This window comes from Pan troglodytes, chromosome 8, assembly GCF_028858775.2.
Source record: "Pan troglodytes isolate AG18354 chromosome 8, NHGRI_mPanTro3-v2.0_pri, whole genome shotgun sequence".
NCBI lineage: Eukaryota > Metazoa > Chordata > Mammalia > Primates > Hominidae > Pan > Pan troglodytes.
The window spans coordinates 66991902-67014937 of record NC_072406.2 but is presented as its reverse complement, the minus strand read 5'-3'; the positions used below and the strand labels follow the sequence as shown (position 1 = coordinate 67014937).

Sequence of the window (23036 nt, the reverse complement as noted above, 5' to 3'; positions counted from 1 at the left end):
GACATTGGTGTGGAATATCTTTAACACAGAATTTTTTCCTAAGAAACATTCCTTTACTTGTGTGCAAGTTTATGAGCCTACATATTCCTCTCCTGAGTAATTTATGTAGAATACATAACATTTGAAATGTATTTATGATATTTGACTATTATAATGAATATCTGCCTTCAGGTCAGACATTACCAAAAATTTTCATTTTTAAAAAATGAGCAAAAACAGTAGTGCTCATTTATATTTTCCAAATGTCTTCATAATGTTGAGTATACTGACAATTCAATAGTAAAATTTTAATAATTGTTGCAGTCAATGTTTTGTTTCACATTGAATAATTTTTTATTGTACCTTTCAGGGAAACATTATTCGTGCGCTTGTAGTGTGTGATTATCATTCATGTTGCTTCTAATAATATTTTGCTCACATACATCTTATAGATTGAGTACAGAGTCTAAAAATTTGGGTATGATTATACTACTTCAGAATATATTTTCATTTCCCAAATGTTATTGACTCTTAAAATTTCTAGCTAGGGACTGATTTTTTTTTCTCATTTCTTCTTCTTCTTTTTTTAATGGAGAATAATATAATAGCTGTGGAAAACAAATGACTGTATTTTACTAAACTACACTAAACAAGCCAAGACACCCTTAATTTAATTCAATGTGAAAGTCGGAATTGTAAGAGAGCATAAATCTTGACTTCTTGAAGAATATTACCAGACTAAGTCACATCATTTTGTTTGATGACTTTCTCCTTTTTGTATTTTTTATTTTGTTAAGAGAGGGTCTCTGTCACCCAGGCTGGAGTGCAGTGGCATGATCACAGATCACTGCAGCCTAGATATCCTGGGTTCAATCTATCCTCCCACCTCAGCCTCCAGAGTAGCTGAAACTATAGGCGTGTGTCACCACACCCAGATAATTATTATTATTATTATTATCTGTAGTGATGAAGTTTCACTAAACTGCCCAGGTGGGTCTCAAACTCCCGAGTTGAAGCGTTTCTCCCACATCAGCCTCTCTAAGTGGCTGGACTATAGGTGTACCCCACCATGTCCGCTATTTTTTCTTTTTTTTTTTTTTGGCAGAGATAAGGTTTTGTCATGTTGCCCATGCTCGTCCTAAACTCCTGGGCTCAAGCAATCCAGCCACCTCGGCCTCCCACAGTGCTGGGATTACAGTTGTGAGCCACACCTGGCCTCTCCTTTTATTGAGCGAAGTGTTTGCATACAAATCCCCTGGGATTTTTTTGCTCGGAAATCCCCTCAGGGCTATGCCTAGTCCTCTTTTTGGCTCTATCACTTTTACTGTATTTGTCAAAGAAAAGTATTTCAAGTTAAAATATTATTTTGAAAAACTCCTTATGTGTGCAAGTCTTCTCACAATAACCAAAATGATGTAGGCAAAGCCTTTCCAAAGTGCGGAAGTATTAGGTTGGTGCAAAAGTAATCACAGTTTTTGACATTACTTTCAAAGACAAAAACTGTGATTACTTTTGGACCAACCTAATAGCCTGATTAGCAGTGTCTTGCTCACAGTAGGCCTCATGGCATCATATCTCTTCCTTACCATCATTCTTCATATATCTATAAAAATTCTTTGTAGTAGACAGTAAAAACCTTAAAGTTACCATTGATTTATTGAGCAATCTAATATTTTTTCTAATAAATATATTAAGATAATATAAATTTTAAAATCTCTATTACCCTCTAGTCTATTATATTTTCTTACTGATTGAATCGTTATGCTAAGGCAATTGTAATCGTAAGGACTATGGGTTGATTTCTATTCTTAACCTGAAACAAGAATAAATTTGTCATGCAGACAAATTTGCATAATGTTCAAAACATAAACATATGCCAGGAATTGAGAGGTCTCTGAGGGCAGGGACCTGGATTTCCTGTATGCCTTTCCTTCTCTTCTCTCTAGTCTACTTCTGCCATTCTTTAATATTTTTCCATATTTAATAATGCCACATGTTATCATATATTGGGTAGTGGGCAGGGATACGGAGAAAATCATATTTTTGCCCCAGAATCCTCTACCAAGAATATTATTAAATTTAGAAGATTTTATATCACATTATTGTTTACCACATTTATTGCACATAAACTCATTTTTAAATCTTATAATTATCTTTTGACTAGTTCAGATATATTTAATTATTGTATTTTCTTTATGTAAAAAGTATTGTTATTAAATGTAACATATAAAACAACTCATTTTCACAAATAATTTTTAGCATTTTAATTTTTCAAAATTGCAATAAATATTAAGTATAAGTTACTTTGACAACTAAAAGACCTTTATTACTTATGTTAATAAATCTTTCTAGCCACCTGAAATTAGTATATCTTTTCAAAAAATTCACTATATTTTTATGTGTATTTGCAGCCACTCACCATTTAGCCTTTGTTTTATGACTCTAGGGAATTCTTCATTAAAAGCTTTAGAATAGTCAGAATGTGAAACAGAAGACAGATCTTTATAAGGCTGTTCCTCTCTCATCCTTCTGTTAGGAATTCTGCCACACTTTTGGTTTCTGATGGGTTTGATGTGACTTGGCCTTAAGTTTGGGCCATCCTTTAAACAATTAATCTGTGTTCTCTGCCACATGCTTCCAAACAAGTGTAGCTTGACTTCTTATCTTTTATGATATCTGAAAACCCTTCAGCCTACAGAGACACATACACTTAGGCTTTTGGTTGCTGATTCCAGTTGAGGACAATACTAATTTTTCTAGCCTGCATCCGAACTGGCATCTTTCCACAATCTTGATCCTGACCCATTGCTTCCATGTCCAAGACAGCACAAAATTCTAAAATTTTTATTTTGTTTTATTTAGTTTCCTTCTCTCTTTCTGATAGCAAGAAGGACACAAACTAGAGAAGCATCTTTGGGCAGTATGTGAAGCCTGCTCAAAGGAGTTGTAATCATTCTCATATATCTCAAAACTGAAGATAATTCTTGTCCTCTGTGAAGGGTTTCTAGTAGCTGCTTTTAGAGTTCTTAGTTTCCTTTCTTTGTATTCTCATCCATGGCAGACATTCTTTGGCAGCAATTCTCACCTCTCAGGAAATAGAATCATCACTACTGTGGCCAGCTACTACAGACAAACTAAGGTACATTGAGAAAAAATGCCCAAACAAATGGGTTCTTCCCATGTCTCCTCCACTCCACCTCCCCATTCACCAACTAGCTACAACAATAAAGCCCAGTTCCCAGATTCTCTATGAAAGAAGTTAGACTACAAATCAAGCATTCTAAGTTTTCTAGCTCCTACCTGAGGTCTGGCTTCTAACTCACTGTCTATGAGAGCTATTGGTGTTGCCATTCACTATTTACATGTGGGCTATAGAAAACAAAGCAGCCATTTTAAACAGGCATGTGGATATTTCCACAAATTCTCCCACTTGCTCACTCTAATGATAAAAGCAAGCCTCTAGCTTCAGTCTGGAAGGAATTTATCTACATATCTATCCCCTTAACTTTTCCAGCTGCTACCCGAGGAACTAGCTTTCAACTGACGTGTCTATGAGAACTAATGGAGATCAGCATCCATTAGGCCCATGGAGGCTACAGAGATCAAAGCAACAGTTTGAAAAAGTCTGTGGTTTGAATGAGCTTGCAAACATTTGCCATAGTTATTTTCCCCAGCTCAGTTCAGCATGAGCAGATTATACACCCAGCTTTTCCCTGAGGAGAGAAGAAATTGGAAAATCCAGTTAGTGCCCCAACGTTTATGGTTACTACTAAAAAGGATCAGTATCTCACCTGTTTCAGGGCAATGATGAGAGCTGGCATACTCTGGACACCCAGAGACCACTGAAAGCAGCAAAAGAAAAACGACTTGTTATGTGTTAGGGAACCCTCCTATGATCATTGGTGGATTTTCAGCAGAAACTTTGGAGGCCAGAAGGGAGTTGGATGATACATTTAAAATGCGGAAACAAACAAACAAATACACAACTGCCAATCAAAACAGTATACCCAGAAAATTATCCTTTAAAACTTAAGACAAAATTTAAAAAAACAAAAGCTGAGGGAGTTTATTGCCACTAGACTTGTCATATAAAAAATGCTAAAGGGAGTACTTTAAGTTGAAATCAAAGGATGCTAAATAACAATATAAGAGCATACAAAAGTATAAAACTCATTGGTAATGGTAAATTTATAGAGGCAAATAAAAAATACTATATTATTGTGGTTGTGGTAGGTAAATCACTTTTAATTCTAATCTAAAATTTAAAAAAGTATTAAATATAGGTATAACTAAAATTACATTAATAGATACACATGTTAAGATATGTAAATTCTGATATCAATAATCTATCATGGGAACAAGGTAAAAATGTGAAGTTTTTGTGTGGAAGAGAAGTTATCAGTTTTAGATTATTGTAATTATATTTTATGTAAGACTCATGTCATTCACACAGAAAATAGCCATAGTACTTAAAAAAGAAAATCTACTACCTACATTAGTTAAAAAACTAGTTATAAAAGAAAAGGAGAAAGGAATTAAAGCCTGTCAAACAACAATAACAAAAAAAGAAACACAAAATAAGACATCAAGAAAGAAAAAGAGTAAAGGAACAAGAAAAACAGCAGTCAGTAAAATTTCAATAGTAAATCCTTCCCTATCAATAGTTACTTTAAATGTAAAAGGATTAAACTGACCAATCACATGATATTAACTGGCTGAAAGAATAAAAACTTGGCACCAACTATTTAAGGACACACATAGTTAAACATGATAGGATGGAAAAATATATATTTTATGCAAATGGTAATGTAAAGAAAGCAGAATGGCTATACTTACATTAGACAAAATAGACTTTATGTCAAAAACTGTCTCCAGGGGCAAAGAAGGTCATTACATAAAGATAAAAAGGTTAATTCGATAGGAAGATATAACTATTGTAAATGTATATGCACTCAATATCAGATCTAAATATTTAAAGCAAACACTGACAGAACTGGAGAAATTTATAGCAGCACAATAATACTAGAAGATTTTAATATTCCACTTTTAATAATGGACAGAACATCCACAGAGAAATCAATGGAAAACAGCTTACTTGAACAATAGGAGAGACCAAATTAACCTAACAGACATCTACAGAACTTTCTACCCAACAACAGAAGATTGTACATTCTTTTCAAGCACATATGGAACACTCTTCACAATAGATCACCTATTAGATAACAAAACAACTCAACTTTAAGATGATAGAAACTGTATCAAGTATCTTTTCAGGTCACAATAGAGTGAAAGTGTAAATCAGTTAATGGTAAAGAAACAAGAAAATTCACAAATACATGGAAGCTAAACAATACACTCTTGAACAATCATTGGGTCCAAGATTAAATTTAAAAAATTAAAAATTACCTCCTGACAAAAATGAAAAGAAAACATACCAACAGTTGTGAGATATAGCAAAAGTATTTCTGAGAAGGAACATTATAGCAACTGGGCCCAATCTGTTTTCCATTGCCAACGCACTACTGCTAAAGCTGTGCAATATCAAACAACCTCTCTCTAGGCTCAGGGACCATCTTGGAAGAAGAGAGAATGTGAAATTGTAAAATCTGGGTCAGAGAGGTGGAGTGTACAGGCTAAACCAATTCTGTCTTAAATGCTAATCCAACATGTTGGCTTTTCATTAACCTCGGTTCTGGGAATGCCTCTAAGATTTTTACTCTGCTACTGTTAAGAGCACACACTTACCATAAATTCTGACCAAATTACTTCAATTCTCCTTACCTATAGTATATAAGCCCTGGGTTCTGGGGGTTAATGGCATGGGGATCCATCATCTTGTCTCACAGCCTCGAGAGACATGGCTTCTGTTTGTGAATACCTATTAAATGTTTCTGAGGAAGAAAAAAAAAAAAAGAAACATCTCAAATAAACAACCTAAAAAAAATAACTAGCCAAAGACAGAAAAAAATACATACTAACCCAAATATTATCAGAAAGAAGGAAATAATGCTAATTAAGGCAAAAAATAAATTTTAAAAAGGACAAAAAAGCTATTTCAAAAGTCAACAAAACTGAGTTGTGTTTTGAAAAAGACAAATAAAACTGACACAAATAAAACTCTAGAAAACTAGAGTAACCAAAGAGAGAGAGAAGACTGAAATAAATAAAACTGTATATGAAAGAGGAAACATTACAACAGATGTCTCAAAAATAAAAAGAGCCCTTAAGGGACTGCTATGAATAAATATACACCAACAAATTAGATAAATGCGAAGTAATAGATAAATTCCTAGAAAGATACATCCTACCAAGATTGAAGAAGAAATAGAATAGTCCAGCACTGCATGGCTTTGTGGGAGAATTCCAGCAAACATTCAAAGAATTAATAATATTTCTTAAACTATTTGAAAATCTAGACGATGGAACACTTACAAACTCATTTCATGTAGCCAGCATCGACCTGATAACCAAAGACATCCACAAGAAAAGTAAACTACAGGCCAGTAACCTTGATGAATGTAGACTCAGAAATGCTCAATAAAATACAAGCAAACTGAATGCAACAACACACTGAAAAAATTGTACACAATGACCAACTAGGACTTATCCCTGGGGTGCAAGGATGGTTGAACATGCATAAGTCATTCAATGTGATACCCTACATAAACAGAATGAAACACAAAAACCATATGATCGTCTCAAAAAGTTCTGGAAAAATATTTGTCAAATTTAATACCTATTTCTAATTTAAAAAACTCTCAATACAATAGGTGTAGAGAAAACCTACCTCACCACAATAATAGCCATATAAGAAAAGCCCACTGATAACATAATAGTCAATGGGGAAAACCCAAAAGCCTCTCCTCTAAAATCCTGTACAAGATTTCCTGCTCTTGCCACTTCTAGTCAAGAACAATGATACAATAAAAAGAAATGAAAGACATTCAAACTAGACAAGAAACAGTAATATTATCTCTGTTTACAGTTGACATATAGGTGTATAGGCAGAAAAGTCTAAAAGTCTCAATGACAACCAAAAAATGTTACAATTAACACATGAATTTAGTAAAGTTGCTCTAAATGAAAGTAAGTGGCATTTGTAGAGGCTAAAAATAGATTATCTGAAAGGAAATTTAAAAAATCCTATTTATGTAATAATAAGAATAAATACTTTGGAATATATTTAATCAAACAGGAAAATACATACACTGAAAATTATAAAGTATTAATAAAGGAAAATGTTTACTTTTTGCAAAATACAACATTTTTCTTTTTTAAAAAACTTTTAGGTTTAGGGGTATATGTGCAGGTTTGTTATATAGGTAAAATTATGTCATGGGGGTTTGATATTCCGAATGTTTAATCACCTGTGTACTAGGCAAAGTAGCTAATAACTACTTTTTTCAGATCCTCTCCCTCTTACCCTCCACCTTCTGGTTGGCCTCACTGTCTGGTTGTTGCTGTCTTTGTGTCCATGTGTTTTCATCATTTAGCTCCCACTTATAAGTGAGAACATGCAGTATTTCTGTTTTCTGTTTTTCTGTCCCTGTATTAGTTTGCATAGAATAATGGTCTCTTGCTCCATCCATGTTACCGCAAAGGACATGGTCTCATTCTTTTTATGATTGCGTAGAATTCCGTGGTGCATATGTACCACATTTACTGAAATGAACATATGTGGGCATGTGTCTTTATAATACATCAATCATATTCCTTTGGCTATATACCCAGTAATGGGATTGCTGGGTCAAATGGCAGTTCTGTTTTTGGCACTTTGAGGAGTTACCACATGGCTTCTTACAATGGACGAACTAAATTATACTCCCACCAACAGTGTAAAAGTGAGCCCTCTTCTCCACAACCAGGCCAACATATGCTACTTTCTGACTTTTTAATAGAAAGCTTCCTGACTGGTGTGAGATGTTTTCTATTGTGGTTTTTATTTGCATTTCTCTAATGATCAGTGATGTTGAGCTTTTTTAAAATACGTTTTTTGGCTGCAAGTATTTTTTTGTTTTTGTGTTTGAAAAGTGTCTGTTCATGTACTTTTCACCCTTTTTAGTGGGGCTGTTTGTTTTTTTTCTGTAAATTTGTTGAAATTCCTTATAGATGCTAGATAATCGACCTTTGTCAGCTACATAATCTGCAAATAATTTCTCCCATTCTATAGGTTGTCTGGTAACTTTGTTGATAGTTTCCTTTGCTGTGCAGAAGCTCTTTCGTTTATTTATTTTTTGACTATGTTTCCAATATGACCTTTATTGAGCAAGTACTGCTATGACATTTCACATCGATCAACATAAGATTGCAAACTGTCCGTGTCAACAAGGTTCTCCCATGAAGAAAAGTCCATTTTAAATGCACCAGTGTGGTAAACATAATTATTCATATATAGCTTTCTTAAGGCTAAGAGAGTTCTGTGTTTCATTTATTGTTTTTGGCTCAGTTGGTACTTTACATAATACATCTCAAGACATCTCCCCTCCTGAGTGACCCCCTTCCAACAGTGCAGGAAATTGGTAAATTTCCCAGGTACATACAGTATCATGCATTTGAATCTCCCAAAGACTGAGGGGGGAGCACACTGAGCTTGCATGCAGTCTCCTCACATTGCACAAAGTAAAATACAATGTCTGGAGCCCCTATGGGAGAATCTGTTCTGTTTTGAAGCTGTCAATCACATGCATTTTGAAATTGTCGTATGGCTCAAACTTTTGCAGTGGACTCAAATCTTAGTCACTCTGGGTGACTTCCTTTATTATGGCATGTGAAGTGACATTTTCTACCTTTTTAGTAGACACTGGTTTCTCCTCAAAGGTCTCTTCATGCTCTTCGACCATTTGAGTGATGGTTACAGATTTAGTGATGTATTTGGTAGCACCATCTCCCTCTCACTGGTGATTTTTTCTACTATTTTGGTCACCACCACTTTATCTTCATTTTTATCATCCCCCTTCTTTTCATCTGCTGGGCTTAAGTCTAGGTCATTGGTGACAATGTCTTACTCCTCTTCCCTCCCACTGCCTTTTTCCTTGGTCTCCTGCTCTCCCTTCTCTTTTCCTTCTACCTCTCCATTGACAGATATGTCTTTCTTTCTGGATTCCTTGGAACCTTTATCACTCCCTTCCTTCTCATTCCCCATTTCCTCCCACTTTCTCCTTCTCTTTCTCCTGTTGCTGTGGCTTCCCGTCTTCTTTGGTCTCTTTCTCCAAGTGCACCTTTACCAATTTGGTAATGGTGACTGCCTCCTCCATGGCTTCCTCCTTTACCAGGGACTCAGCTTTCTTCTTCTCTGGCACATCCATTGGTTTCTCTTCCTTTCTCTCTACCTTCTGTTCCTTGGGAGCTTCCTCGATTTCCTTTTCTTCCTCTTTCTGTTCACCTTTCCCCACTTCTGCTCTTGACTTTGCCTCTTCCTTTGGTGATTTTGGCACAGGAGACTTGGCTTTTTCTGGCTTTTCCACCTTGGTGTCTGCCACCAACTCCTCCTTAGTGGCCACTTCCTCACTCTTTTCCTCAACTTTCTTTTCCTCTTTAGCTTTGGCTTCCTCTACTTCACCTTCAGCCTCTGTTTCTCCTTCTTCCTGCTCACCTTCCTCTTTTTCACTAGAGACTTCCTTCTCAGATCCTCCCTCTTCAGCTTGGTCTAACTTAGCACCCTCATCTTTTACCTCCTCTTCTTCTTCCTTTTCCCCTTCTTTCTCTCCATTAACTTCAGGTGCAGTTGCTTTCACTGGAGACTAGTGTACCAGTTTTTCAATTAGTTTGTCAATTTTTCTTTTGCTGTGATTGCTTTTGGCATATTTTCCATGAAATCTTTGTCAGATCTTATGTTCAGAATAGTATTGCCTATGTTGTCTTCCAGTGCTTTTATAGTTTTGGGTTTTACATTTAAGTATTTAATACATTTTGAATTGATTTTTGTATATTATGTAAGGAAAGGGTCCAGTTTCAATCTCTGCATATGGCTAGCCAGTTATCCCAGCACAATTTATTGAATAGGGAGTTGTTTCCCCATTACTTATTTTTTGTCAGTTTTCTCAAAGAGCAGATGGTTGTAGCTGTACAGACTTATTTCTTGACTCTCTGCTTTGTTTTGTTGGTCTATGCATATGTTCTTGTACCAATACCATGTTGTTTTGGTTACTGTAGCCCTGTAGTATAGTTTGAAGTCAGGTAGCATGATGCCTCCAGCTTTGTTCTTTGTGCTTAAGATTCCCTTGATTATTTGGGCTATGTTTTTGGTTCCATATGAATTTTAAAATTGATTTTTTTCTAGTTCTGTGAAGAATGTAATTGCTAATTGGATAGGAATAACATTTTATCTACAAATTGCTTTGGGCAATATGGTCATTTTAACCATATTGAATCTTCCTATCCATGAGCATAGAATTTTTTTTAAAATTTATTTCTGTTATCTCTGATTTCTTTTAGCAGTGTTTTATAGTTCTCATTGTAGAGATCTTTCACCTTTCTGGTTAGCTGTATTCCTAGGTATTTTATTCTTTTTGTGGCAATTGTGAATGGGATTGTATTCCTGATTTGGCTCTCAGCTTGGCTGTTGTTGATATATAGCAATGGTAGTCATTTTTGTACATTGATTTTTATACCTTAATACTTTGCTGAAGTTGTTTGTCAGCTTACAGAGCTTTTGAGCTGAAACTGGGCTTTTCTAGATATAGAATCATTTCATCTGCCAACAGGATTAGTTTGACTTCCTCTCCTCCTATTTGGATGCCTTTTATTTCTTTCTCTTGCCTGATTGCTCTGGCCAGAATTTCCAATACTGTGTTGAATAGAAATAGCAAGTGGAGAAATCATTTTTTTGGTGCTGGTTTTCAAGGACAGTGCTTCCAGCTTTTGCCCATTCAGTCTGATGTTGGCTGTGGGTTTGCAATATATGGCTCTTATTATTTTGAGGTATATTCCTTCAATACCTAATTTGTAAAGAGTTTTTAACATGAAGGGAAGCGGAATTTTTTCAAAAGTCTTTCTGCATCTATTGAGATGTTCATGTGGTTTTTGTCTTTAGTTCTCTTTATTTTATAAATCATATTTATTGATTTTTGTATATTGAACAAACGTTGCATCCCAGGGATGAAGAATATTGATTGTGGTGGATTCGTGATATAGTGCTGGATTCAGCTGGGTAGTATTTTGTTAAGGATATTTGCATCAAAGTTCATCAAGTATATTGGCCTAAAGTTCTCTTTTTTGTTGTGTCTCTGCCAGGTTTTTGTTATCAGGATGATACTGGCCTCATAGAATGAGTTGAGGAGAAGTCCCTTCTCAATTTTGGGGGAACCGTTTCAGTAGGAATGCACCAACTCTTCTTTGTACATCTGGTAGAATTCAGAAGTGAATTCATCTGGTCTAGGGCTGTTTTTGGTTTGCAGGCTGTTTATTACTGATTCAATTTCAGAATTTGTTATAGTTATCTTCAGGGATTTAATTTCTTCCTGGTTCAGCTTGGAAGACTGTATGTGTCTAGGAATTTATCCATTTAGTCTAGATTTTCTAGTTTGTGTTCATAGACGATTTCATAGGAGTCTCTGATGGTTATTTGTAGTTTTGTGGGGTCAGTGGTAATATTCTCTTTCTCATTTATGATTCTGTTTATTTGGATCTTCTCTGTTTTCTTCTTTCTTAGTTTAACCAGTGGTCTATCTATTGTATTAATGTTTTCAAAAAGTCAACTCCTGGCTTCATTGATCTTTTGAATGGTTGTATTATGTCTCAGTCTCTTTCTGTTCAGCTCTGATTTGGTGTATTTTTTATCTTCTGCTAGCTTTGGGTTTTTTTGTTTGTTTGTTTTTGTTGTTGTTATTTTGTTGTTGTTGTTTTTCTCTTGCTTCTGTAGTTTTTTAACTATGATATTAGGTTGTTAATTTGAGGTCTTTCTAACTTTTTGATGAGGGTGTTTTGTGCTATGAATTTCCTTCTCAACACTGCCTTAATTGTGTCCCAGAGATTCTGGTATATTATATATTTGTTCTCACTAATTTCAAAATACTTCTTGATTTCTGCCTTAATTTCATTATTTACCCAAAAGTCATTCAGGAACAGGTTGTTTAAATTCCATGTGATTGTATGGTTTTGACTGATTTTCTTGTTCTTCAATTCTATGTTTATTGTGCTGTTGTCCAAGAGAGTGGTTGGTATGACCTCGGTTCTTTTGCATTTGCTGAGGATTGCTTTATGTTTGATTGTGTGGTCGTTGTTAGAATATGTGTTGTGTGTACATGAGAAGAATGTACATTATGTTGTTTTTTGGTGAACAGTTATGTAGCTGTTTCGCAGCTCAATTTTGTCCAGTGTTAAGTTCATGTTCTGATTATTTTTGTTAATTTTCTGCTTAAATGGTCTGTCTAATACTGTCAGTGGGGGTGTCAAAATTTCCCCGTATTATTGTGTAGTAGCCTAAGTCTCCTTGAAGGTCCCTAAGAACTTGGTCTATAAATCTGAATGTTTCTGTGTTAGGTGCATGTATATATAGGCTAGTTAGGTCTTCTTGTTGAATTGAACCCTTTTCTCTTATATAATGCCCTTCTTTGCCATTTCTTATTTTTATTGGTTTAGAATCTTTTTTGTCTGAAATTAGGATTGCAATAATTGCTTTTTTTCTGTGTTCTCTTTGCATGGCAGATTTTTTTCCATTCCTTTATTTGATTCTGTGGGCATCACTGCATGTCAGATGGGTCTCTTGCAGACAGCATACAATTGCGTTTTGGTTCTTTATCCAGCTTACATTCTGTGCCTTTTAATTGGGAAAATTAGTTCATTTACATTCAAGGTTAGTATTAATGTGTATTTGATCTTGTTATCCTGTTGCTGTCGACTTATTATGCTGACTTGTTTGGTTGCTTTATAGTGTTACTGGTCTGTGTTCTTAAGTGAGTTTGTGTGGTTGCTGGTTATGGTCTTTCCCATCCATATTAATGCTTCCAGAAGCTCTTATAAGGCAGGTCTGGTGGTAATAAAATCCCTCAGCATTTGCTTTTCTGAAAAGGATCATATTTCCCTTCACTTAGGAAGCTTTGTTTAGCCAAATATAAATTTCTTTGGCTGGAATTTCTTCTCTTTAGGTTATTGAATATAGGTCCCAAATCTCTTCTGACTTGTAGGATTTGTACTGAGAGGTCTGCTGTTAGTCTGATGGGCTTCCTTTTGTAGGTGATCTGTCCTTTCTCTCTAGCTACTTTTAACATTTTTTTCTTTCATTTTGACCTTACAGAACCTGATGATTATGTATCTTGGGGATGATCTTCTTGTGAAGTACTTTGTGGGAGTTCTCTTCATTTTCTGAATTTGAATATTGGTGGTTAGGTTGGGGAAGTTCTCATGGATGATATCCTGACTTATGTTTTCCAAGTCGCTTTCTTTCTTCTCATCTCTTTCGGGGACACCAGTGAGTCATAATATTGGTCTCTTTATATATTCCTATATTTCCTGGAGGTTTGCTTCATTCCTTTTTATTCTTTTTTCTTTATTCTTGTCTGACCATCTTATTTAAGAAAAACAGTCTTTGAGCGCTGAGATTCTTTCCTTAGCTTGGTATTCTTCTCTTAATACAATTGCATTATGAAATTCTTGTAGAGTGTTTTTCAGCTCTATCCTGTCATTTATGTTTTTTGTTTGTTTGTTTGTTTTTCTGTACTGGCTATTTTGTCTGTTACCTTCTGTATCTTAATATTGTGATTCTTAGCTTCCTTAGATTTGGTTTCAACATTCTCCCAAAACTCAATGATTTTTATTCCTATCCATAATCTGAATTCTATTTCTGTCATTTCAGCTACCTCTGCCTCATTAGGAATTCTTGCTGGAGGGCTAGTGTGCTCATTTGGAGGAAAGAAGGCACTCTGGCTTTTTGAGTTGTCAGAGTTCCTGCACTGGTTCTTTCTCATCTTTGTGGGCTGGTGTTCCTTCAATCTTTGAAGTTGCTGTCCTTTGGATTTTTTTTCTTTTATTCTATTTTATGACCTTGAGGGTTTGATTATGGTATAAGCTGTGTTCAGTCACCTGGCTTTGTTAGTGGAAGACTTCAGGTGGCCAAGGCTCAGCTCAGCACTCTGCATTGTGTGCTCTAACTCTGGGAGACTGGTATCATACACCAGCTATTACCTGTGGATCAAGTTTAGGAACCTGCTGCACTGGAGGGGTCAATGTGATCTCAGACTGCTGGTCACAACACTCTAATGGCTACTCCTAGCCAAAGCATTTTGTAGGACAGTCGTAGTGGGATGTGTCCACATTTGCATGTACCAGCAGCATCCTCCATCCACATGGAAGATGACAGCCTCCATGTGGGTGTTTGTAGTAGTGGCTGTGGTGGTATGGTTTGGGAAGGTGGGGGGCCCTGCTGGCAATGGTGTGCACATTTGTACTGGTGCTGGTGTTAGCACAGGGATGGGGCGCTAGTGGTCGCAGGACTGTGTGCACCCTCTGTGAGCATTCTTGCTTACAGCAGTGACCTCTCAGGGATGGGAGTAGATACACTGTTTTCTGTACTTAGTTTCATGCCAGCAGTTTTGGCACAGGAGTGGAGCACTGGTGGTGGCAGAGCTGTCAAACTATATGCCCTCCAATGCTCCAACAAAAATGGCAGTGCAACAGGGGGAGAAGGGATGGGGCACACTCAAGCCAGCAATAGTGGCATGGCATGGCATGGTACATGTGTACACATGCACTGTCAGAGAAGGAAAGGCTAGGTCTGTCTGCAAACACATGTACAGGCAAAGAGATGTATGGGGATCGCTGGCAGCAAGTGCCTGCAGGCAAAGCAGTATGGAGGAGGCTGTAGTGTGGGGAGGACATGGGCAGTCTTATATGTATACACAGGGTTTGCTCTTCTGGAGCACTCTCCCAGTCAGTTGCAGTCCACCAGTGCAGGAGCAATGAGGCAGGCCCCCTTGAGGTGCCTGAGGGGGTGCACTGCTAGCAGGTACAGGCAGGCTGGGGCCCAAAGAGAAGACAGCACACCAAAGGGTGCTCAGGGGGCCTGGCTCATCTCATGGGCAAGACTGCTCTACAGAGTCTACGTTCACCCCTTTCCTTAGGGCTAATGTCTACTATAGGAGCAAATCAAGCCTAGGGGAATGGGCATCCCTGGCTGTTCTCCACTATAGATGCTCCTGCACCAAACCCCATGGGCTCTGCTGCAGCTGGAGTTCTGTCCCTACCACTTCACTAAGTAGCTTTCTCTGCCAACTCAAGTGTCCATGGTGGCTGACAAGACTCCTCCTGCTATGATTCCAGAGGCTCATGGTGAGAGTGAGTTGCTCCTTTCTGTTCAACTCACCCCTTCCACAGGAGTTGCTGGGAGCCAGGAATGAGTCCTGGTGTGTGGTAGCCACATGCAGCATTCCCAGCTTCATCTCCCTTTATCCCACCTTCTGTATCTTCTCTCTATCTGCTCTCAATGCCTTCCCTCTGAAGATTTACTAGGGGTACACCCGTCTTCCTGATGGCGTGGTCCCTCTGTGGGAGATGTTTCTCCTGGCTGCATCTAGTTGGCCATCTTGGAGGAGGAATCAAGGAAAAATGTTAAAGCATAGATAAATGAAAAAACATCCATCCATGGAAAATAAATGTTTATGAATTGAAATAATTAATATTGTTTTAGTAGCCATGCTAGCCAAAAGGAATCAACAGGTTCATGCAATCCCTGTCAAAATTCCAATGGCATTCTTTACAGAAATAGGAAAAAAAATTCTAAAATTTATATGGAACCACAATAAACTCCAAATAGCAAATAGCTAAACCAATTATGAGCAAGAAAAGCAAGCTAGTGGCATCACACTTTCTGATTTCAAAATAATTTACAAATCTAATCAAAACAGTGTGGAATTTGCATAAAAACAGACATATAGATTAATGCAAGAAAACAGAGAGCCCAGAAATAAATCCATGCACTTAGAGTAAACCAGCCTACAATAAGGGCACCAAGAATACACACTGGGGAAAAGGTATTTTCTTCAATAAATGGTGCTGAGAAAACTGGATATCCACATGTAGAAAAATGAAGATAAGCTCTTACCTAATACCACATACAAAAATAAAAATTAACTTAAAATGGATTAAAGACATAAACATAAGACTTGAAACTGTAAAACTAATAGAAAAAAGCCATCAGGAAAAAGATTCTTGTCATTGGTTCTGGCAATGATTTTTTTGGATATGACAGCAAAAGCACAGGCAACAAAAACAAAAGTATAGAAGTGGAATTGCATCAAACTAAAAAGCTTCTGCACAGTAAAAGAAACAATCAACAGACTGAAAAGACAAACTGCAGAAAATATTTGCAACTGTATATCTGATAAAAGGTAATATTCAAAATATATAAGGAGTTCACAAAACTCAATAGAAAAATAAATTTACAAAAATGGACATTAATCCAAAGATGTACAAATGGCAAACAGCTAGATGAAAGACGACAGGTCAATAGGTAGATGAAAGATGAAAGATTAATGACATTAATTATCAGGAAATACAAATCAAAACCACAAAAATGTATCACCACATTCCTGTTTGAATGGCTATTATCAAACTTCAAAATATAAATTTTGTGAAGGAAGTGGAGAAAAAGGAAGACATATTGATGGGAATGTAAATTGGTGTAGCCATTATGGAAAACAATATGAAGATTCCTTTAACAATTAAAAATGGAACTACCAAATGCTTCAGCAATCCCACTTCTGAGTCTTTATTCAAAGGAAATAAAATAATTTTGAATCGATATTTGCTTTAGTTTTCATTTCAGCTTTATATACAATAGCTATGGTATGGATACAACTTAAGTGTCCATGGACAGATAAATGAAGAAGGAAAATGTGGCATATACCTATTGTACAGCATGGTAACAGTATATCTAATGTACAGCATTAGATATGTTTTACATTATGGATGTGATGGATATGTTAATTAGCTTGATTATGATGATCATTTCACAATGTATGCATATACAAAAATCAAGTTGCACACCTTAAATATGTTCATTTTTACTTGTCAGTTATACCTCAATAAAGCTGAAAAAAGAAAAATGGAAGTCAGGAAGGAAGTCGAAGGAAGGAAGGAAAGGAGGAAGGAAGGGAAGGAGGGAGGGGAGGGGACAGGAGCAGAGAGGAGGGAAAAGAAAGAAAATAAGTGCTCAAGGAAACGTGAGCTCTACAATGGAACAAATGCTTATTTTGCTGTGCTTTATGGATTTAATTTTAACTTGCATATTGATAGTTTGAATATCACTTTTGACATTCATTATCCATTGTTAAAAACAGAAGAAAATACCCATGCATGGTTTTGTATGCTCTATATTTACCACTGTGTTCACAAATGTAAGATGCTGCCATGATATTTGCTTTTCCTTGGGATAGCCTCAAGTGTAGGTCATAGTTTTTTTGTAACATTGATTGTCATGGAAAATTCCGTGGAGCATTGTCATTGTAAATTCCTGTACACTTACTTGAAGCTTCAAATTGGGTTCTGACAAGATTGGGTCATGTTGAGCGTAGTTGGGACTGAATGAGACATATTACTTTTTAATCAGATTGTAATGACAGGTTTAAAACAGTTGCTTTCAGGTGAATGATAACTAGACAAGCTACTTTTTTCATATTTTTGAGATCAGAATATTATGAAATAATTCAAATTTCCCAAATATGTAATATAGAAAAATTCTAAGTTTCATTTTAATTTTTCATCCTATTTTTGGTTTTATTCATTAGATATTGGCATGTTGTAGTTCTTTTTAAAATGTATTTTAAAATTGTTTTCTAGCTGTATTAGTTATCTATTGCTGTCTTAGCAATTTATCACAAAATTAGTGCCTTAAAACAACACAAATGTATTATCTTATACTTCTCTAAGTCACATGCTTGACACAGGTCTGACGATTAAAATCAGGTTAAATTGGCAAGGTAATGCTACTTTCTGGAGGCTCTAGGGGAGAATCAGTTTTCTCGATCTTTCTAGCTTATAGTGGCCACCCACGTCCCTTGACTTCTGAACTCCTTTTGTTTTCAAAACTAGCAATGTTACATTTGCCTGCCATTCTTCTACAATCACATTTCTCTCCCTGACCACAGCCAAGGAAGGTTTAATATTTTTAAAACTAATGTGATGAGATTGGGTCTATCCAGATAATTTGGGACAATTTTTCCATATGGAGGTTCTTAACTTTAAACACATCTACAAAGTCCTTTTTACCAGGTAAGGTAACATATTCCAAGGCTCCTGGAATTAGGTAATGGACATATAACAGGCCATTATTTTCTGCATACCACACTAGGCACTGGGGTTCTAGGGGCTTCAGGCATTTGGCTAGTGGCTAGGTCCTACAGATGAAATAGAGACAAATCCAATATGTGGGTATATATGCATAAGTAAAAATACATTCCCCTCTGCTAATGGTATTATTTTTAATTTACTTTTTACGCCATTGAATGTTTACCAACTACATGTACATGTAAATACTATTATTTCTGGGTTTTTAGACCCCTTCCCAAATGAGGTAACAGAAAGATATTTTATTTTTGTGTCTCGGTTTTTTTTGTTTGCTTGTTTCTAGTTTGTTTGTTAGCTTGTGTCATACAGGGAAGTCACATGTAAATGTATGGACTTAGAGGGTGCAAAATGCTTTCACCCAATTTAACTCATCAGATTCTTACAACAATTCCTTTAGGTAGGCAAAGCACTTTTACTCTGCTCTTCTCTCTGCCTATAACAGATGAGGGTCTTTAACAGATTTCTATCAGAGCAGGAAATAAGGTGTTCCCAGAGTTACACAGCATCTAGTGTAGTGCTACTTTGCTCAACCATTATTATAGCACATCTCACTAATGTTCTTGAGGAAAATAATTCTCCATAGATAATATTAGGCTGCCAGAAATATTTAAGCCATTTTTGGAATGTTGGTCCGGAATATGTGTAAATCTCTGTATTCTAAATAACCATTTATATATTGGCGCTAATAAATGATGGAACGCAGAAAATTACAAAAGTCATCCAAAACATCAGTTTAAGCAAGAGGTAATTTTTGGACTGATATATCAGATCTGACAGCCAGCAAGGGATGATAAAATCAGACCAAGTTTTGGAGTCAGGCAAATGTATTCAGTCACTTCTGAGTTATATGACTTTGAGCAAATCAGTTATGTTCTTTCTACCTGTGTTTTTCTACTTATAGTATGGGCATGATAACACTTTATTGTCATATGGGTGCAAAACAACATAGATAAAAGTGTTTTATTGTTTAAAATTTCACTAAATGGAATAAAATAATATTAAATTAATCCTTAATAACACTTTAATCTGGAGATAAATAAAAGCCAGACTGGGAAAGTGATTAGCAGTTCTTTTTGTCATACAAAAGGGCAGTTGGGAGTCTTTTCATTGTCTAGGAAAATATATACTGCTGACTAAGATAATGACAAATGCTCATTGCCATGGTATATATATTATTCCAATACACAGAATTTCATGTCAAGGGGATATTTCTTTATTCTTACGTAATGAACGGGCCGGGCACAGTGGCTCATGCCTGTAATCCCAGCACTTTGGGAGACTGAGGCAGGCAGATCACAAGGTCAGGAGATCGAGATCACCCTGGTTAACATGGTGAAACCCCGTCTCTACTAAAAATAGAAAAATTAGCCAGGTGTGGTGGGCACCTGTAGTCCCAGCTACTCGGGAGGCTGAAGTGGGAGAATGGTGTGAACCCGGGAGCAAGACTCTGTCTCAGAAAAAAATAAAAAAAGAATGGTTGCTATATGACAGACGCTGTTTGGTAATCTTGAAATATCAATGAATAACACACACAAATATGCCTGCTCTCTTAGAGTCTACATTCCATTGATAGACATAAATGATAAACAATAAAATTAACAAATAAGTTAATAAACAAAGAGTTCATATAATATGCCAACAGGTGATAGGCACTGTGGATAAAACAAAATAGAATGGCCAATGGGGGTTCAGAGAGAGTATAGGAAAACTGGAGCATTAAATACAGATTATCAGCTAGGCCTCCTTGAGCAGAAGATGTTTAAATACCAGCTTGATTGAAATAATTACCTAATTTTATTTCTTGAGGAATAGTGTTCCAGGGAGAGGGAACAGAAATATTAAGGTCTCAGAATGTTTGTTGTGTTTGATAAAGACCAAAAAGATAAGCACAACTAGAGTACAATAAATGAAGGGTAGATTGCTAGGAGATGAGATAGAGAGAAATGGAAGGTGGGATCCTTTGAAACAGTGGAAATTTCCTTTAGACTATTCAAAAATATGTTGAGTAATGATTACTAACTTCAAAATTATTTTTTATAAAATCATGTCAGACTTTTTCATCTCCTTAAAAAAAAGCAAAAATATGTACTGAGTATCTGTGTTTGGGAAATAACAGAGAACAAGACAGACACAAATTCTATTACTTTCTCAAACTTTTGGAATTCATTTGAAAATATACCCATGTTTTTAATATCACCATTTTTTTCCACTAGCTAGCAGCCATTCTCAACTCTTTTACAAATGATGGCACATCAGTCCAGGTGTGGTGGCTTATGCCTGTAATCCCAGCACTTAAGAAGGATGAGGTGGGAGAATCGCTTGAGCCCAAGAGTTCAAGACTAGCCCCGGCCACACAGTCAGACCGTGTCTTTACAAAAAATAGAAATTAGCTGGGTGTGGTCACATGCAACTGTAGTCACAGCTGCTTGGGAGGCTGAAATGGGAAAATCGCTTGAACCTGGGAAGTAGAGGCCGCATGGAGCTGTGATCATGCCACTGCACTCCAGGCTGGGCAACAGAGTGAGATCCTGTCTCAAGAAAACAATAACAACAAAACACAAAGTATGGCACATCACTGATTCTTACAGACATAACTATATATTTCCCTCACATATCTTCACACAGCTTTAAACCTGTTGGTTATGAAAAACTCCCACATTTCATTTACAAATTAATATGAAGATGTATATCTTAAAGTAGGATCACAAGAGCACTGATAAGTGTCTTTAATCATGTAAGTGAAAAATGTAGTTTTACCAAAGCTAATGTAGTTACTTTTAATTGACCAACAAATTTATTGTCATTACTATTATATTATTGGCAATAATTATGTCACCAGTTGGGATGCCTTTTCCATAATTATGTTTATAAAGACGATACAGAAACATACATAATAGAAGCATTATCTTAAAATTGATTTAGTGTCATTTCCTCTTAAATATTTTTCTGTTGATGTAACACTAAGCTGTGTGTCATTCACTTTAAACAAACAGATAATAAGTTAATACCCACACTTCTCGATTTACATGGTAGTGAAGGATGATAAACATGATAATCTCAGCTGAAATCCTGCAAGTTTATCTTAATAATCAAGAATAAATATTATTCCATAACCTTTAATTTCTTTTCAAAATATTAGAAACTCTTTTACTGTCACTTATAAATGTGTAGGAAAATAAATAAATTATAAAACATATTCATTTAACATCCGGGAATTTACACTGGGAATAAAAGAATTAAAGTCAGTTCTTTCTTTCTATAACTCTGTTTATATTCAACTCATATCTTACATTATTATTTTTTGCATCATTATTTTCATTTATTTGCTATACTTTCACATATGCTGGCCAATTCCCTCTTAATTACATTGATGTTAGAGACTTAAAGTTTACTTGTTTGTTAAAAAATGTTTACTAATAGTTTGAATAGTGATTGATTTCTTCTTACATGGCTTACAATGAAGGGGGCAATGTTTTATGCCTTGGCAAATTGTCATAATCTTAAATTTGAATCAGCTTTCATCACTTTATGCTTTGATGCTTTCAATATTGTTAAGTATCTCTGTAAGTTCCTTTAATGTAAGTCTTTTTTTTTTTTTTTATTGTGTGTTTGGGTTTTTGCTGGCGTCACTTAGCCTGATACATCTTCATCCTTTTCATCACATCCACTTTCTTCATTTATGTCAATAAGCTCCTCTGCACTAAGTTGTTCTGGCTGCAAAGCTTAAGTTCCTCAGATGGCAGCAGTGTCAATATTCCCACAGGGATTTTGCTGTAGCTCCATTTTCACTGGACTCAACGTTTTACTTTATGTTGTACTTTTATCTTTTCTGGCCAATTCTTTCAATTATTTATTTTTAAGAAATGGCACTTGTGTTTATCAATGGCAAACAAAGAGACAACATAACTGCACACTTTTCTGTCTGCATGTGATGAATAATAGATGTGTAGTGGTCAATCACTGACAGACATTTAAAAAGATGATGCCAATGGTCACTGATCATGAAGCACACCTGTTATTTACATAATGATTTTGGACCAAAGAGCAAGGAGCAAAATTTGTACTTATGTAATTACTTACAGTTAATACACTGTGGTAGCTGAAATTGGAAATTTTATTTTTTATAAAATCATGTCAGACTTTTTCATCTCCTTAAAAAAAAAGCAAAAATATGTACTGAGTATCTGTGTTTGGGAAATAACAGAGAACAAAACAGACAAAAATTCTATTACTTTCTCAAACTTTTGGAATTCATTTGAAAATATACCCATGTTTCTAATATCACCATTTTTTTCTACTAGCTAGCAGCCATTCTCAACTCTTTTACAAACTGTGGCACATCCATCCAGGTGTGGTGGCTCATGCCTGTAATCCCAGCACTTTAGAAGGATGAGGTGGGAGAATCGCTTGAGCTGGGTAACTGGTCTAACTTAACTAAACATGGTGACTGAAATGTATGCATATAGGAACTGTGTAAGTTGAGGAGTACCTGTAAATAGGAATGCTACAAGGTCATACATATCTTGTCCCAAACTAAACTTTAGCATTTGCTAGCTATGTGATATCAGGAAGCAATATAATTTTTCTAAGCCTTAGTTCATCTATAATAAAAAATATGATATGGTCTATGTTATAAGATCGTTAAAAAGATTAAGTAAGGTGACACATATCGACCAAGTACTCTATAGGTCCTTAGTAAATAGCCAGTATATATTAGCTAATGGATTATTATTGAATTATTATTTCTACTCCACCAGACTAATAAACCTCTTGAAGTT

General features: G+C 35.8%; 2 protein-coding genes across 9 annotated transcripts in view; one reads left to right on the top strand and one right to left on the bottom strand.

Moving 5' to 3' along the window:
* Nucleotides 1-23036, top strand: part of PCDH15 (protocadherin related 15) — a 1753436-nt gene that overhangs the window by 940001 nt on the left and 790399 nt on the right. The window lies entirely within an intron of this gene.
* Nucleotides 8664-13883, bottom strand: LOC112204585 (neurofilament medium polypeptide-like). Its single transcript, XM_063781507.1, is given in 4 exon segments — nucleotides 8664-8869; nucleotides 8872-9119; nucleotides 9121-9719; nucleotides 13656-13883. Coding segments are annotated over 4 exon segments (1233 nt in total). The 3' UTR covers nucleotides 8664-8711.